This window comes from Athene noctua, chromosome 7, assembly GCF_965140245.1.
Source record: "Athene noctua chromosome 7, bAthNoc1.hap1.1, whole genome shotgun sequence".
Lineage (NCBI taxonomy): Eukaryota > Metazoa > Chordata > Aves > Strigiformes > Strigidae > Athene > Athene noctua.
Genome location: NC_134043.1, coordinates 707,905 through 726,661, shown reverse-complemented (window position 1 = coordinate 726,661; position 18,757 = coordinate 707,905). Strand labels below are relative to the sequence as shown.

Here is an 18,757-nt window from a genome sequence, read left to right as displayed (position 1 = left end):
TGAAATAACAGCTTGTAGTGTTTATCCGCAGCTCAGGCCCGCAACAAACTTCCTTGGCACCATATGTTCGTGTTTATCCTGGATGCAGGGTACGCTAGGAACCACATCACCGGCTGCTGCTCCCGCTTCCTCCGGCACGGGGAGCGAGCAGTCAATCACCCAGGCACGGAACAGGTGAATCTCTTCCTCAGAGATATTACTGTAGCCCCAGAAGAGATGCCAGGAGCAAGACTCATCAGATCCAAATAAATAAAGAGATCTAGCAGAAGAAAAACAGACACATCACCAATACTGCAAAATAAAAGCATTACTTGAGGAAGTGAACATAAAACTGTCGCAAGCATCTCCAGTGTTTCAGACACATCATTATGCTGTTTTTCTCCCCGTTCTCGTGGCCTAAAAATAAAATGGGAAACGGTCTTTATGACATCATCCACAGTGGATAACTGGCAGTTTTATCTATATTCTGGTGTTTTGCAGATGGCTCGAGAGAGGAGCTGATCAAAACTGTCACTGCAAGTCCTGAGCAGCTCCAAGGATATTCCTCTGAGCACCGGGGTGAGGCAAGGATGGCGAGGGGGCTCTGTAACCTCATCCTGACCAAGCTGAGACAGCCGCTAATTTCCAGAGTGAAAGGGGCCCTGCTAACCTCGGGCCCATCCGTAGCCAGGCTGGCTGGAAGTCACGCTGGCAGGCAGGTCTGTCGGTTGGCTCGCTTGGCAAGGGGGGCACTGCCTGAAGATCGGTATTTTCTACTGTTGTATTCAGAGTGTTTTACTCTTCTGGATGTCCTTTTTTTATTTCGACATCACTGATGGAAAGACTCTTAACTCCATTCTTCATTTAGTTCTGAGTTTTTTTTTCAAAGCTGACTCGTCCAACCTGCCCACAGCCCAGAGTTCACAGACCTGTGGAAATCAGCCCTGCTCCCCACAGAGTTGTTTCTGTGAGAAGCCATTATGCAAAGAACAACAAAAAGAAATGAGAGTATTGGTCAAAATTCTCAATAAAACCCAACCACATTATTACTGCTTCTGAAAGTCAACGCATTCAGCCACCTGATGACAAGGTGGGAGGAGCAGGGACAGGAGCACGATGAACTCAGTATTTGCAGAGAATTTTCACGCCACTGGAGAACAGAAAGTTCCAGAGACCAAGAGAGCTCGAGAAGCATTCCCTCTTCTCCTTCAGAAATACTGGGCTCACAGAAGTCACGTGAGACTGGCACACAAACTGCTGATGGGAACACTGCGTTCACTTTAGAAGAGACGGAGGAGCACATGAAGAGAAAAACTTGCCCACACCCAAAAACTTTATATCCTAAACCCCATTTTAATGCATGTTTGTCCTACCACACTCAGCTGTTGCCTTTTTTAGTGATTCCTTTTAAAAAAAGCTGAGAGCCACTGCCCTAGCAGGCACAGGGCCTTCAGCCTGTGCTCCTCATCCAGCTCCTATTCTGGCCCTGACTCCCACCCCACCCCAGCTCCTGTCCCCCCATTGATGGGCAGCTATGGACTCCCACTGCCACCTAATCCCGGGAGCTCTCCCCAGCAGCCCCCTCTGCTGCATCCTCCGGCCACCTCGGCTCCTCCCAAGGTGGCCCACGCTCACCATTAGCACCCCACCAGCTCCCAGAGCCTCACAGACACATCCTCCCCATCCACACATCTCCTTCGCCCTGTGAATCCTCCTGACACCCTGCACTAGTCTGTGTCTGAGATCAGTTGCTCCAGCCAAGTCTTCCTAAGCCGAGACTCTTTGGGCTGGAACAAGGTTGGGCTGCTGGGCGATGTGCGGCAAAGTCAAACAGACGACGCCGGGAGGGCTGGGAGGAACACACCAGTTGGAGAGTGAAGACTTCACACGCCTCTGCTGCTAACGGGACTCAAAGGGGTCCTACTGAGAGGTGAAATCTGCGGTCCCCCCCCTTCACATTTCAGATTTTCCTAGCATTGTGTCTTCTGACGTTGCTCGCTCAAGGTTAAATTCTGCCCTGATGCAGGAAAAAAAAAAGACAAGAAAACAGTGTGGCTGAATCTATTCAAAGAATAGACAAGATCAGTCTGAGTGGTGAGCAAGCCAAGATTCCCTCTTCCAAGATTTACATAGACCATTCTAAAATATAATTCTACAAAACCAGAAGCCTGAGGTTCCCCAGCTATCTTCCAGTGCTACTGGCTAATTTCTATGTAGAAACTTCTCCAGCTCTGTTCCCGGGGACAGGCCCTGCAATATTACTGGTGATGCCCTGTCATGGGAGGAGTTGGGACTTCCACCACTGTGAAACCAGAGAAGTGGAATAAGGTGATGATGAAGGAGTTTAAGAGAAAAGGATCAAAGAGGCAGGAGGAAAACGCCTCCCCAAGTTTCAAAATAAGGCACTCTAATCCAGTAACAAACACGACTCCTTTATTTACTCAAGCACATTTCCCTTAAAATGTTGCATCCTCTGGTTGAGAAATTAGGAGAAAGTGAACAACTGAAATAGGCCACGGCCTCAGAGAGCTATGTGAGGCATCCAAACTTGGTTACCAATGGTTACAGTTCTCTGGGCATGTAATTCTCCAAGAGTCATTAACAAATTTATCCTGAATCTCCCTACAGCACCGCGCCCCGCAGAGGCTGGAGGCCGATGTCCTGCTGCCGGGGGCTGAGCAGGAGAGGCCGGCCACAGCTCTCCTCACTAGGGACGGTGGCTCCAAAGACACGTGGCAGGGGCGTGCAGTTCCTCTTGGCCTCCAGAGAGGAGCGTGGCACTCCTCAAGAGCCAGGCAAACAACAGGGGAAACAAATGGCCAACCGAGGTGGCCGGGAAGCTGAGTCAAGTTCTCAGATGCACAAGGAAAGCAACTTTTAGGTACAGAGACCATGAGGAGCAGGTGTTCCCTGGTTTTACCATTTTTAAGACACAAGTAGTTTTCAAGGATCCTTTTTCTGCTGTTTGCAGAATAGGAGCTGAGACTACATACCAATTTCTTGGATGAGACCCACTATGAATCAAGGACAGGATGACTTGCTCTTCGGAGCAGAAAATAACCTGCATGACTTACATAAAAGCAACATTTTCTTCCTTCTAGTTTTCAATGCAACTGTAAGAAAACGCACAGTGCAATTAACTTGTGTAGCAATAAGAACTGAACCAGCATCCGATTCACAACAAATCAAGACAAAGATGCACAACAGAAGATTTTTTGTTTGTGTGTTTCACCCATTTTTCCTCAAGTGTCAGCTTCAAATACATGAGTCACTAGATAACTAGGGAACAAGAATGATACTACATGTGAGCAAAATGGAAGAATAGGAGTTTAAACACCAGCTTAATGAAAGCAGCTAACAATTAAAACAAGTAGACGGCGCTACCTCAAAAGTTAAATGGAAAGGATTGAGTGTGTAATCAGCATAAGCTGACTAATACTGGGGGGCTACAAGGCTAAAATAAAATCGGTGGGGAAAAAAAGCCCAGGCCTGCCATCTCTTATGAACCAGACATGGTTCTCCATTTCACCACAGGCTTTTTTACTCTACAGATTAACAAGGCATTAATCTTCCATTAAGTCATAATCCAGCGCTACCCACAATAGTTAGCCGTTTCTCCTTGTGACTATAGGGCAGTAGTAGAGCATTTCAAAATCAAATTGGAAAGCAAATATTTAAGTGGCCTTTAGTCATGATGGGAAGGGCGCCTGAACATCCAGAACGTTTCCATCCTCGACCATTCTGTACTGGGCTCCTCTAGACAGACTCACACTCCCGAGTTCAGGGATCGGGCTCCCCACGCTGCCTGTGACCCCGCCCTGGGGGAGGACCCGCCGCCCCCCCGCCCGCTCTCGGGGGGCTGCCAGGGGGAAAACCTTCACGTCTGTAAAAGGGGGCTTGAGGGAGGCCCCTGAAACTACAGACCAGCTGGTCCCCACTGTCCGACTGCTGCTCACGATGGAGCTGGACCAAGGACCAGAGCCGGCACTGGCCAAGGTGCCGCCGGGCCGGCGCGGGTCTGGCACAGCCCCTGGCTCTCCAGCGAGTCCCACCACCACTGGAACTGGCCATGGCAAGGACGCTTGGCTGCCGTGAGCCAGAGCTCAGCCCGCTTCTCTGGCAGCGGCCGAGGGAGAGGGCGGGGGGAGGCACCAGCTTCCCCAGAGAGGGGCTGTTGCCCGCAGAGTCGCGCAGGAACGCGCGCTGTGCGCTCCAGGGACCTGGCAGGGAAAGGGAGTCGACATCAAAGCAGTAAGGTTTGCTGGGGATAGAGAGGAGAACTGAGTTCAGATCATTGCAGAGAAATCTGTGTCGCCATGCTGAGGGATCAAAAGCCGGGAGAGTAAAATCATCCAGGAGAAAAACCAACTCCAGGTGTGTAGGTGCAGTAAGCAGCCCAGCACCAGCTCCCAGCACCCGCAAGAGCGGCTGCACCTTCCTGGGGGGCTCTGGAGAGCAGCCCCTCGGCTCAAGGGGAGAGGCACTACCAGGAGAAAGCAGGAGGAGAACCAAGGCCCCGCTCTGCCATTTGGGACTGGCTCCCACCCCCGCTGTGGAAGGGCACAGGAGGAGCAGAGTCACAGGACAGATGGCGAGGGGGACGCACACCGCAGCCTTTACAAACCTTCCACATCTCCCCAGAACTGCCCTTGACACGAGAGAGCCCAGTTTCTTAATTCATGGAAGGGACAACGTGCGGCTGTGAAATTTATTCTCTTTTAACACATTTCTTCAGAAGAGGAAACCAGAATCTGAGCAATGACAGCTCTTAAAAAAAAAGTTAGTTTTTGGACTACTATGAAAAAGACAGAGAAGTTCCCTCTCTGGAGAGAGCTCTGGAAAAAATATAGTAGGATTAATAATAGATTAAAAGCTCACGCTATAGACAGACTGCAAGAAGGACTGATACCAAACAGACAAAAACTAGAAAGCTGTAGAGAAGTAATTATTCCAGAACCAAAGAAAATGTCTTAGAACAAGAGACACAAAATAGTTCCTATGCTTTCAATTCTTAAAAATACATATGGGAAGTGATTTTATTAACATGTACAACAAGTATCTTAATTTTGGATACTGGGTATTGAAAATCCCTGTTCTAGAAGAGCTCAGCAACCGTGACAACAAAGCAGTAGACAGAAGCTGAGGCCAGGCATTTAAATTAACATTAACTGAGCAGGGAAGGGGCAACAGGAGCCAGTGAAATTATTTTTGTTGGAATAAACTGTCAAAAGATATTTGCTAATTTCTCATTAGCTTTGAGTAGGCGAGGCGCCCTTTGAGAAGTCAGGCTCTGTGAGGGGTAAGCCGTGCGGCGGGGACTGTGCGAAGTGCAGCACATACACAAACCTGAGGGAGGATCTGCTGGTCTCAGCCCACGAGGACCCTCTGCTGACAGAGGACCCAGCGTGGAGCCGAGGGTACAAATTCCAAGGGGGGGGGGGGGGGGGGGCGGCTGCGATAACGCCGCGCTGGCAGCATTTACTGACTCCAAGTCTCACGTGAAAAAGAATCCCCAGCACTGAAAGCTGAATAGAGTCAACAGCTGGAAGCAGTCGGGCACGGTACCTAACGCCCAGGAAGCCACAGCGGCCTTCCCATGGCCACCCAGCTCCCCGCCCGTTAAACACAGCCTCCTGCACAAAAACTAGGGACAACTGAAGAATGAAATTTAACTTTGAAGATGAATGTTTGAACGGTTTAGAATTACTGTATTAAGAGCAGCAAAGTATTTCAAAACAACACTTGGCAACCAAAAACGTCCCCTTTTACTCAACCGTCCCTGGTTTTGCCCCATTCTATGTCAGACTAAAAACACGTACTGCTGGAGAAGCGAGGAGGACACCAGTGCTGCAGATGCTGCTCTGATTACCTAGAATCAGCTTCCTGGTAAACATGGAATCAATACAACATTGACTTCTTGATGTACTTTATTTTTGCCACCACCAAAATTAAGATGAACAAAGAACAGAAAGATAAAATGCCAACTGCATTCTGGCAGTTGGACAAGACGATCGTTGTAGGCCCCTTCCAACTGAACTACTCTCTTCTGGAAGAAAAACTTAACTTGCAAAGACCATTTATTCTGGAAAAAAGCATTCCCAAGGCTCCACCCAGCAGCCAGACGCAGCTGCTCTGCCTGAAGGCTGGCAGGGGGCACAGCCAGGGCTGCAGCGCCAAGGCAACGGAAGGCTTCCCCCACCTTGGGGACAGCGGGGCTCAGCACCCTGAAGAGCTCAGGACAGGGCAGGATGGGGACTAACGTGACAAAACCTGCCAGCCTCCACCACAGCGACGGGCACGTGCCCAGATTCAGCTACACGTGTCCAAAATTGCTGGGGAGGGGTATCATCCCCTCAACAGGTATTCACAGCATCTAAATTTAGGCATTCAGCTCAGGCTTCAATTAGGACTTTGTTCTCGGCATGATAGCTAGAGACAATCCAGGATAATTCAGAGCTAACAGCACTTGAGGTAGAGAAGAAATTGCATTTTTGAACTGGGATGGAGTTATTAGCTAAGTATCTCTTCCCTATCATCTGCTCACGGCTCAACACTTTCATGTCATGGTTCCCTTAATTACCAGGTTCTCAGAACCTTCACAACCAGGCAGAAGCTGAATTTTTAGCCTACAAAAATAACCATGGAAAAAAGCCCTGAGCCTCTCCCTCCCAGCGCCTGGTACAGACAAAAATATGGTAACAGACTACAGCTCTGAGGGGCTTCAGCATCTTGTCCGGGACCCCTTTTTCTAGGGATTTTTGCTGACAACTCTGACATCCCAGTGGCATAACCAAGAACTCAAGACAGACTTTGGCTGATGCTCAACCCCAAATGCAGCTGAATCCACTCTGAGAGCTCAGCCCTGTCCCGAGGGGGGGCAGCCGGCATGCGGGGAGCAACCGTCCCACGCTTGGCCCCACAGTGCTCTTCAGAAGCGAGAAAATATCCCAACTGGGTTAGAGCCTAGAATAATCATTTGCAAGCAACTGGTAAGGATCTAGAGCCTACTCCAAAAAAGCAGAATTAAATTACACAGATAGTCTTTTATCTGTGCGAATGATGGGCAGACACCCGGGTAGCTCACGGACTCAGGCCATTAAGTGCTCATAGTTCTCATCTATGTTGTTTCATTAAAGCTTTTTTTATTACTACAGCTTTTTACTGAAAGTTAAGAAAACAGAGCTTCAGTGACCCACAGAAACGACAGCATCCTACTGACAATTCGCTACATAGTGGTGAATTAAATTGTTTAGTGAAGGACAACTGCTTTGCTATTGCAGTACTTCTTTCCATGAAAGTACTATTTCTGGTGCTTGACAACATGCAGGCTTTTCAGTACTGCCACTTAATAAGGACTAAGCAAACAAAATTATGAAGCTGGAACAAAGCTGGTTTTTGCAGAAGGCGGCTCCCTGGCCCTGCCGGCGTGCGCCGAGGCAGACGGGCAGGGGCCGGCTCCCAGCTCCGTGCGCGGGCAGCAGCCAGCACCTCGCGCTGTTATTCCACGTTACGTTCTACAGGAGTAATCGGAGAGAGAGCACCAAAAATCCAGGCTCGGGACTCGGGGCATTTTCAGTGAGTGTTTATAACTCGATCTGGGGGTATTTTACAGCACGGAAAAGACAAGATGAGTTGTTTGAACACAGCACCGCTCACATAACAAGAGTCCAATCTGATGCTGTTTTCATGTATTTATGCTTTTCCAGCAGCCCCCACTGAGCCCCTCGCTCCCGGCAGCGGGGGCCGTTGGCAGGGTGTGCTCGGCCCGCGGACCAGCGGCGCTGCCCCCGCTGCCACCGGGCCCCTGCGTACACCCGCCTCTGCCACACCTCAGGGCCGCTTTTTGGAGGATTAACGTGCATTTAAGCAGGAAACAAACTCCCACAAACTCAGAATACGTCTAAAGCCCTCTTCAGAAATACCAAAGGAGACAATGCAGTGCTGAGCGCTGCCAGAGGCTTATGTGTCACCACCACAGAGTAACACGTTTCCTCACAGCAATCACACCCTCGACTCCTGTTTATCTGGAAATGCTACAGCACACCGAGCACTCTGCTACCCTGAAATAACGCTGTGAGCGCATGGACGGGTACACAAAGCCTTTAATACAACACAGGTGGCGGTGATGTAGAAGAAAGGTGCAGGAGCCAGGAGGGGGAAGCAATCCTGAGAAGCCAATACAAAGTAAGCAGATTGGAAACAGCAGGACCAGTCGCCACATCAATAGCAAAATACCTTTTCCCCTTACTGCTATAAATGTTTCTGAATACTGGGGCACAGCAGAAGCTCCTCAGGACCTTCCTTGCCCAGCACAGCATCTCCAAGCTTGCATGACAGAGAACTGGGGATAAGAAGTTTATCAGAGCACGCTTGGTGGTGCCCCGTGATCAGAGCAGTCTGCAGCAGGGTATGAGCAGACGTAGAGAAAATCAAGCAGCTGCACAGGTAAACACCTGGCACGGAACAGCAGCCACTGCTCAAGAGCTGAAGACCATTTCAAGGGACATGTAACTCCCCTTGGTGCCCCCTCCAAAGAGCTGGAGGGGTGAAGGGGCTCTCTGCCTGTCCTGCACCACACACCCCACACCTGATCCAAGCTTGGAAAACACAACTAAGAGGGTCAGAAACACGGGGACAGCACCACTGCAGCTCCAGAGAGCAGAGCAAGGCAAGGTTGTTTTATATAAACAACAATCAAAGCCAGTGAGACCCGTTAGGGCACCCAATGGTCCCCAGAGGGGAGCAGCAACAGTGCTGGTGATGCCTCGGTTCAGGCTGGTACCAGGGACAAGGGAGGGGGGGGAGGCTGCCTGCTCCTGTGCTTTGCAGCAAACTCCAACAGCAGGAAACCAGACAAAGAGAAGGGCTCTGATTTTACACCCCCCAAAGGTAACAAAGATTCACAGAGGTACCACGCTACACAGAATTCCTTCAAACACCAAGAGCCGAGCGTTGCTTCTCCTCCCTTCCCAACAGGAGGGACTGTGAGCACTCGGATGGGGTGTGGGCACCGTCCTGCCCTCCAGCTCGGGCTGTGCCCCCCCTCGGCAGGGGCTAAGGAGCGTCCCACCGAGACACTCCTGGGTGAAAGCACCGAGTGAAGAGCAAATTGGGGTAAACCTGACAGAAAATTGTAAACCGTCCTATTCTAATTCGAACTGCAGGTTAACGGAGCATGGTTTGAGAGCGCAGGTTTGGTTTCTAAAGGGGAGGCTGAGGGGAAGGAACGTTTCGTACCCCTGGCTGCGCGAGAGAAGGACCTGAACCTGCGCGGGCAGAACGCGGGCGGCGGGGCCGGGATGGGGCACGGCACCCCCCGAGGACCCCCCTGCCCCGCCACGGCCGGCAGCGCCCAGCCCTGGGGGACGCGGAGCCGAGCTTTGGGCGGGCGCTCGGCACCCTCGGCCGGGCATCGCCCCCCCGGGCGGCGCCGGTCCAGCCCCGGCGGCGGGCGAGCGCGGTCCCGGGGCGGGGGGGCCGCGGCCGGCTCCCCGCAAATCCCCGCTGACCTATTTCTGGCGCGGAGCGTAATTAAACGTCTTAAACCCCCTCGACCTCCCGGGACCCGGCGCTGACCCCGGCGGGCGGCGGCCCCGCGCCCCCAGCGCCGGCCGGGGGGGGGGTCCCGGGGGGGGTCCCGGTGTGCGGCGGCTCCCCCGCCCTCCCCACCCCGCGGCGGTGCCGGCCCTACCTGCGCACAGCGAGACGGCGGCTCCCAGCAGCGGCAGGGCCACCCGCAGCGCGGGGCCGGTCGCCCGCCCCATGGCCGCGCGGCGGGGCCGGTCCTGCCGCTGCCGCCGCCGCCGGTCCCGGCCCCGCCGCTATAGGGGCGGGGGGCGGCGCCCCGGGGCCACGCCCTCACCTGCCCCGCCCGGGCAGGGCCCGCCCCCCGCCGGTATCGCTCTGCGGCCCTGCCCGATGCCCCCCCGGCACCAGGCCGCGCCGATTCCGCACACACAGCACAGTTCCGAACCTTCCTGCAGGACCTTGTTCCGACCCGCTCCCCCGGCGCTCCCCCCGGCCGGAGCCGGTGTGTGCCCCCGACACCCAGCTGCCGCCCAAGCTCCGCCAGCTCTACCCAGCGGCGTCAGCGGGGCCGCCGGGGCTCGAAACCACCCCCGGGGAGGTGCTGCACAGGCTCCGCTTCTCGGTGTTTTAAGGTAAAGCCCCCAGCCCGCTCCCCGTTTCCCACACACGGTTCGAGGCAGCCCCGGGTTTTTCTTACCCCACTACGATGATGACGTCTCCGTTCAGACTCCCCCAGACAGTCATTCCTAGCAGTGATCTTTTCCCAGTTTTTTGAATACTGAAGTCGGTGACATTTGGCAAATCAGCCTTTTGCAGCCGACCTTATTCTATCTGGTATTTCCGAACGCGCTGGCAGAGGTATAATGGTATCAAAATGCCTGGAGGGGGCAAAAAAAAAGAAATCGTCACTATTTGTTGATTTTATTCATGTACCTTTCCTTAAGTATTTACTGAGGGTCACAGCGCCAGCCGTGCTGGCAAGGTCCTTCCCAGCTCCCAGTCCTGGAGGTTCCCCGGCCGCAGGGGCCCAGCCGAGCTCCAGGCCGGTTCCACGCTCCGCCGGAGCTGAGCCAGTGTCCCCCCAGGTGCCTCTTCTGAGGCAACTCCAGCCAGGGAGCTTCAGCAAGGTCCTGGGATTTGGGAATTCAATGCTGCTAACATTGGAAATTAATTCAGGGACTGGGTTCAATTAAGAGCCCGATGCTGTGGGGTGGAGACCCAAATATCGCAGCAAACGCCACGTGCACAGAGGTGCCGACGCTCCCACTCGTCCCGCCGGGCTGGGGGACCTGGAGAGGCTTCATCCCCGCTGACCAGGGAGCTGGAGCCACGGGGCCTCCTCCACGGGGAAAACTACACAGATCCAACTAAACCCTTTTAAAATATGGCAGAGGAGGAGCACCCAGTTGTGTAAAAGTAAAATCAGCGGCAGAAGCATCAGCCATTAAATGAGACAAAAAAAAAAAAAAAAAGCTTTTTTTTTTTTTTTGGTCATCTAAATATATCCAGGGAAGGTATTCAGGACTTCCATGTGAGCCATCATCAGTTAAACGCAACAGGAATTACAACATCAGTAGGGCCAGGCCCAACACGTCGACCATTTCACAGCCAACGCTATGGGCACATGTAAGATCGTGCCGAAATACAACAGCAGCCTGTTACACACCTCACTGCTTCGGAAATAACCGAAAGTGAGTGGAAAATACAGGCCAAGGTCTAGTAAAAAAAAAAAATGCAGGTTTGTGAGTGTCAAAGCAATAAAATAAGAGGAAAAATTTGCAACTCTGAAGGCACGGGTGGGTAAGTGCTCCCTGACTGCGGCTTCCCAAGCGCGTCTCAAGCCAGACAGTGCTGCCCCGCAGGTCCAGCCTGCGCGTGGGGACGCCACGGGAGCAGGCCACAATCCCCACAGACACCTCGTCACTGCTCGCCCTCCAGACACAACTAGATAAACGTAACGCTGCTCCTGGCAAGTTTTCTTTCTTTCCTTCTGAAGACCTACAAATCATTTACGCTATTTGCTGACTGCTACTAGAAAGTGTAGTTACATCCCATTCACTCACCTCTGGCTCACAGCATGTAATTATTGCTTCTGCTTCTTTGATTGAGGGAAGACAGAATTATGAATTATGCAATCAAAGTAGTTAAGGTTATTCTTCAGTTCAAAAAAACCACTCTGTAGAACACATTTGCTCACCTTTTGCAGAAATGATGAAGGAAACAGATCTCTGCTTGTCAAAAACGAGAACCAAAGTTTATAGAAGGAGGTTTGCAGCACACATGCAAAAAAACAGTTCTTAATAAATCATCCATTCTGGTTTCAAATAAACGTTTCTGATAAAGTAAGTTAGCTATTTATTTTCACGGCACCCCCAAATGTACTTTTCATCTCACTGCACCAATAAAGGGGAAAGGCGTTCATTCTCCAGTTTTCCCCCCGCATTGCAAGCCCTCCAGGGGTGCTGCAGGAAGAATGTTCCATAGTTTCCCCCTGGCAGTGCGAGTGGGGAGCAGAGCCCTGTGATTTCCCACCCACCCTTTCTCCACCCTTTCCCTGGGCCTCGCAGCCTTTGGATAAACTATCCTTACACTGACTGCCGAGGGCGCACGGGGCCAAACCTTCCCCTGCGCCCAGAGCGCCCGCCCAGCCTCCCAAAGCCCTTCCTGGCGCGCCTCAAGCGCCCGTGCGGGTTCTTCCCCATCCTAGGAGCGTGGCCCTGGAAGGGAGAAAGGGAACGCTAATTACCAGCTCCTAATTACTGCTCCCTCCCCTCCTGCCTGCCCCGCGGGGAGCAGCCTGGGCTCTCGCGCTGGCAATTCCTCCGAAGCGCGGCAAGGGGAAGAGCCACGCTCCATGTTCTCATCAGCAATGCCAGAATCAGACTCCGTTCATCCTAATTAGTTTGTCCTCAGCACACCATGGTTTTTATTAAGTAAAATTGGTAAATGTTAATGTTTTTTAGTTTGATTTTCAGAAAGGCAAAGTGCCTGACCTTGAATTGAAGTCAATGGGAGCTCAGGTTATCAATAGCTAAAACCACTTGTCTTGTATGTACCATCCACAGCAAATTACATAAATTTGTACTGGGCATACTTCTCTGAGCTTGCTATCGTTAACCCTCGCACTTCCATCACACGCACACAGAGCAGCTACCAAACCATCTAAACAGGACAATGCAGAACTCGAGTTTTCATTTAAAACTTCATGAAAACATCAGTCTTATTCATCTTCCTGCCCCCCCTTCCCCACTGTAACAGCTTTTTAGCTGCAGCTACGTTATTCCTTGAATAATTCAGATACTGAGGGGGTTTTCAAGCATTAATTTGTTCTACATCCTAGGTTTTGGGTTGGGGCATTTTTTATTTTTAGTATCTCCTTCCCTTCTCACATCCACTATCATAACTGCAATTTTTCTCAAGAATCCATAATATATAAACATTGAAATGATGAAACTCTCCCACAATAAATCTGCCATTTTAATTTTGTATTGTAGCAACCTTAATCCCTTCCTTCCTATTCCACCCTTCCCCACCAACCCTAATAACATTTATGCATGAGTTTACTCGCTGACACCAAGAGGCATCTTGTAGTCAAACAAATCTAGCCCAAGAAATGCCACCTACAATTAATATATTATTAGATAGAAAACTCTAATTAAATCTCTACTCCTTCCAAAAAATGAGGGTTGCTCTAGAATATGTTTTCAAGCAAACATATATATAATAAGCATCCTATAAATTCATAAAGGATATTTTTTTTATATATATATTATATATAAAATATTTGCAACCAGTCAGTGGTTTGGGTTGTGGCACTCAGCCACACAGATAACAGCATGAAGTGGCTTACTACTCTGGAGCTTTGGTATGTTATTCAGCTGCCAAGTTCTACGTAACTTCTCAGAATTCTAAACCTGATGGCAACCTCTATCAATAACTTCATTTTTTGTTTGTTTGGACCAAGTCTAACCAAAACCATCAGGCTGAGATGATGCACAATGATTACTGGATTGTTTTCCAGCTATATCAGTACAACAGGATGGCTGTGTGGTTTGCTACTGATGAGGAACTACACGACTAACTCTGTCCCATTATGATAAACCCAAGAAGTCAGTCTAAAAGCTAGACCCTTCGTCCTCGCAGAGTGCCTCGCTCAGGAGTGGAAGGGGGGTTTCCCAGGTCTGCCGAGGGATTTGGGGGCACAGGGTGGTGTGAGTGATGCACTAACGTTGTCCAGTGCCAGTTTTTAAATCCAGCCTACCTTTATCCTTTTTTGCAACATTCCCTTTGTATTTAGGCTGCAAGGCATCTCCAAACTCGTACCCTTGCACTCTTGCTGTACAGAGACAGCAGCCTACACAGAGATCACACGGGACTGTTTGCAGCCAGCAAAGGAAATCACTCTAGTGTGGGGTCTGTCACCCCAGGAGCAGCCAGTGATGATGATGATGCAGTGAGACAGCAGCAGAGCTGACGGAACAACTGTAAACGCGTGCGAGTGCGGTTGTTCTGACCTCAGAAGTCCTGTCCCTAACCAGGATAATCTTGTCCGTAACCAGGGTAATCCTACCGTCCTGGGTATTTCATGGAGGAATGAACACAGGACAAATCTTGAGCAGCACAACCTTGTGTGAAATTGAAGATGACAAATTGAAACCTTACCCCCCTCCAGGCTTCCTATTTTCTACGACAGTTCTCATCTCAATTTTTTTCCTTTTCCCCAGCAATCTTCTAGCCCCAGCTCAATATAACATTTTTCTGCTGAGGAGATTCACAGAAAATTATCACTCACCTGAATATACTCCATTTCAGAACATTTTTATCTTCATGTCTTGACGAGACCTGGATGGGCAGAGTTGCATCGGGAGCAGCAGACATAAGTGGACAATAACTAAAACAAAAATAATTTTGAAAAGGAAGTGCTCACATAAGAAATCCTGCTCACAGTAAAACTGAAACTCCAAACACAAGGAGCTCAGACATGCCCCACCAACGCACCTTGAAGGACAGAAACACATCCCACGATGCCGCCATCACGCGCTGCTCTGCGGGGGGGGGGTGTGGAAGAGCAGGGGGGTGTGTAACTTTTGAGAAGCCCCCTCCCTCTCTTCCTCCTTGGCTCAGAGCCTACTGAACGTGAGGGCAAGTGCTCTGTTTTCTTTCCAAGTGCCTCATTGCTCAGAGAAGCTCACATGGTGGGGGCTGTTGCCAACAACAGTCAAGGATGCAAAAAGGTGAAAATTGTGCCAAAGAAAAGTGTTTGCTAGAAATTGTATTTCCTCTTCCATCACGATACCAACTTTGTTCCAAGGTAACATCTGTAACGTCAGTGCCACGAAACCCTGGACAAGAGGTGGCAAGTCACTTTTAATACACTGCTGACAAATTACATTAAAAAACTTAATAAAAAGCAACGGATAGATTTTTGGAGGGGACAAACCAACAAGTCTTTCTTTTTTGGGTTGGAGTTATGATAGAATACTGCTGATGGATTAAGGCAAGAAATATCTACTTCAAATCTAGTTCCACTAAAGCAGACAGCAAAAGCTCCACCCAAACTGGAGAGAATTTATCCGTCAGGATGTGACATCCACCAGTTTGGACAAGCAGGAATATAGGTTGCATCTATCTACCCCCCCCCAAGAGATGACATTATACCAGTTATATTACACAATTTATATATACGTAGTTTGAAAACTCTGGCTTTATTCATATCATGCACATTGTGGCTGAAGGGATATCATGACAAAATTGACACAGCTGTTAACTGGCACAGCTCATCCCAGGGGATTTCCAGCCCGTCGGTGAACAGTGACCACCACATGGCCCAAGGCTGGGGGCATCCAGTCGCCGTTCAGGGACTCCAGCAGAGACGGCGCCACCTTAGAAGAGGCTTGCTGAGCTCAGGAAGAGATGCCAGACACCCAGTAACTGGGAAATAACTGGTACTTCTGGGCCAAGTAAGATCTCTGGTCTGGGACAGGAGGCCTAATCCCCCGGCAGGTATGAGGAGAGCAGGGGGGTGGAAAGTCCTCTCCAGAGCTGGCACCAGGCAGGACCCTGCCCCACTGCTCTGGATTACATTTGTCCTCCTGCTTCGAACAAACATTTCACCCACAAAAGACAAGTTTAAACACCAACTAATTACCAGTTTGCAGACACAAGCCATATATATATATATATGAGAATCCTATATATCTATAGAGATATCTCCCATATATATGAGAATGCTAGTAGGGTAGAGGGCTGACAGACTGAATAATTCCAGTGATTTAAAACCTGTTTATGCAAAGCAGCGTTGCAGGTACGTGCATGCCAAAGCTGGAGTATTTTATGTGGGACCTCAATTCATAGCTATTATAAGTTTTAAGGCTTGTTGACACAAACCAATCCCTATCGTTTCGAATGCAGATATTGGCAGTGCATTTAAACCTCTGACAAGTGTTTCCATTTCCCCCCTCATTTATGTCTGTGTTTATGAAAGGGAAGTGGCATGTCAGAACACCAGTCCTATTGCTCTCTGGCACCTACCAGGTCAAATGCTCTGTCCCGCTTTGTCACACCTCAGGTGGCTACGCTGTCAGTGTCACCTATTTTAAACAAGGCCCCCTTCACCTGATTTAATACTGATAATGCTGGGTGTCCTCAAAACACACTTGAGACCTTTTGTTTCCATCTAGGCCATTAAAAACTAATTGTCTGGGCACTGCATAAGCTATTGTGTTCTGTATTATATGAGGCCTGTGAAATCTGGAACAAAGCATTTCAAACTGTCTGTCAGGTTCCCACCTCCTTCTTCAATAGGTTTCATGTAAATAAATGGCATTATCAGTGTAACTATTATTAATACATTATCACAAGGTGCTTACATTTTAAAATTATTTTGAAACTGAGTTTAAAACAAAAAAACCCACGGAACCCATTGGTATTCTCTCAACTCTTCTCTCAATTTTGATCTATTTGTTTGCCTCCGGCCCTCAACTCAGCTGCTGTTTAGGAAGTGCCTGAGGTTACTACAATAGGTAATAAAGCCCCTTGCTAAAGCAACTGCATAAAAGCTTCAGTGCCTTTTCAAAGCTTGTGCTGTGAACATGGGCCTTTTTTTGTTTTCTTCAAAGACTGCCCATGGTGCTTAACTCTACAGCCATGAATTTGATGAACTGAGATGCAGTAAGAGTAGAAAATACAACTACCTGAGTTTAAATGGAGCTTCTGTAATTTGAAAGCAGCATTCTCCACGTTTGTTTTCATTAGTGTAGGAGTAGCGAGCGCCCTCCCTCCTCCTGCTGCCTCCCAAGGGCACCGGTTGGGGTTCGGGGTTCGCTCGCAGTGCCAGGACCAGCCCCTGCTGAAAGCACCCACGGGCCACGTGTTGAAACAGCCCCTCGGGGACCACTGCAAAGCACACCTGAGGGCAGAGGGCGTGGGGGACAGCCAGTTACTCCCTGTTGCTGTGTTTCTAGAGCACTCGGTGGCTTGCAGGTTTGGGTCCCCAGCTATCCATGGCCACAGAGCTTTCACCCTTGGTCTCTAATCCCCACCAGGCCTTTGACACACCAACACCAGTGACAAAAGAACAACAAAACAAGGGATGGAGGAAAAAAACCCTTTGAGGCTATTGTGAGGCAAATGTGCTCCCAAGTTCCATGTTTGCATGGCATGGTTCACAGAGGACAGAAATAGCGTATCCTGGGGATTTAAGAGTCTTTGGAAATGGGTAACACCATAAAAACATTTGCCAACTGGAAGTACTTCTAGGGTTGGCTGGAAAACAAGAATTCTGTTTTGTAATTTGTTTTGCTCCACATCAGGACAAGACTAAGACCTACTGACATCTTGTGCAAGCAAAACAAAAGGAGATCCACAGACATCCTAGAATTGCCAGCAGGTCAGCAGTCACCACTCACCTTGCTCCTCCGCGGTGCCTCCCACTCTGCTCATCCAGAAATGCCACAAAACCTTCCAAAAACTGCCATCAGAATGATACAATCCTGCAAAAACATTATATCGTTGACCATGGCAATTAGAAAAAGAGTCAAGAAATTCCCAAACTGTTCCAAGAATCGTTTTACAATTCTTCAGTCACACACAACCTCCCCAGATGCTGCTTCCTACAGCTCTGAAATCATTAAAAAGTAGCCCATAAATCTACTGAGAAACTCAAAATTAATTTGAGTGGGTGCCTTTTGATAAGGAGAGCAATAACACGATGTCTTGGAACATTTTAGCATCATTCAGACACACAAAGTGTCCGAAGAGTGAGCATCAGTGTAATTAAAAAGTTCACACTCTGATGGGACTGCCCGCCCCGCTCCTTACCTCGTGCTCATCCTGCCTTCCTGGGATGACTGGCAGTGTGACGCGCCTCCCCCTCCTCCTCCTCCCGGCGATGCCACCAGCGCCGAGGCAGCCGGCGCCGCAGGCGAGATGGAGGCAGAGCCCAAGCAGGACAAAGCTGCGACTCAGGCGCTTGGTCCTGGCTCGTCGTTGCCTTCTACAGCGTGAAGCGTGAGCTCAGCCCAGGCCAGCTTTTAGCTTGTGCTCTGCTTCGTGCCTGGCCTAACGCAGGAAGGACTCGCCCTTCTGTCCATTATCACCAGTGAAAAGCACAAGCAGAGGGGCCGGTCTCAGAGGATGACAGTAGCTCGAGGCGCTCCCGACACGGCGTCCTCCCCACTCAGCTTGACACGGGGGTGGACAAAACCGCCCGTGTCAGCCTTCCATCGCTTCCTAACACCGACCCTGGGCTTTGGATCAGGTCGGGCTGTGCTGGGCGTCGGGGCGTACTCAAGGTATTTTCTTGGGGAAGTTATGTCCTAGTGGCCTGTTTTGGAGCCGCCTCCCAGGGGAGTGGGATGAGAGGAGATTCACCAGGAATAGCAAAAGGAAAACTGAACCATCTGCTGGGAACTGCTGGACACAGACAAAGGAACAAGGGGCAAGAGTACAAGAGAGGGCTACAGCCCTTTCCCTAAAGACCTCCATTTTAATTCAAGATCCTCATAAAACAGAGCAGAAGACACTAACAATATTGAATTCTATGAAGTTTCTCAGGCCATTTTTTAAAAAGGTGCTTGCAGAGAAAATGTAATTTAAGATTATCTCATTTCAGTGAGCAATTAGAAACAGTACCTTTTTTTTTTTTTTTTTTTTACTGTTATCCATGTTTTTTCTCCTAATGAAGATGGTAGTCATTATTTGAAATTCACACAGAACCTCATTACAAGAGAACTGACATAGCAGATTTGCC

At 49.8% G+C, this 18,757-nt stretch overlaps 1 protein-coding gene across 1 annotated transcript in view; it reads right to left on the bottom strand.

Moving 5' to 3' along the window:
• ACVR1C (activin A receptor type 1C) overlaps positions 1–9,790 on the bottom strand; it is a 32,635-nt gene extending 22,845 nt beyond the window's left edge. Inside the window, exon 1 of the mRNA XM_074911431.1 lies at positions 9,671–9,790. Within this exon, the coding sequence (XP_074767532.1) occupies positions 9,671–9,743 (73 nt within the window). The 5' untranslated portion in view covers positions 9,744–9,790. The remainder of the gene's footprint in view (positions 1–9,670) is intronic.
• Between the last annotated feature and the right edge of the window lie 8,967 nt (positions 9,791–18,757).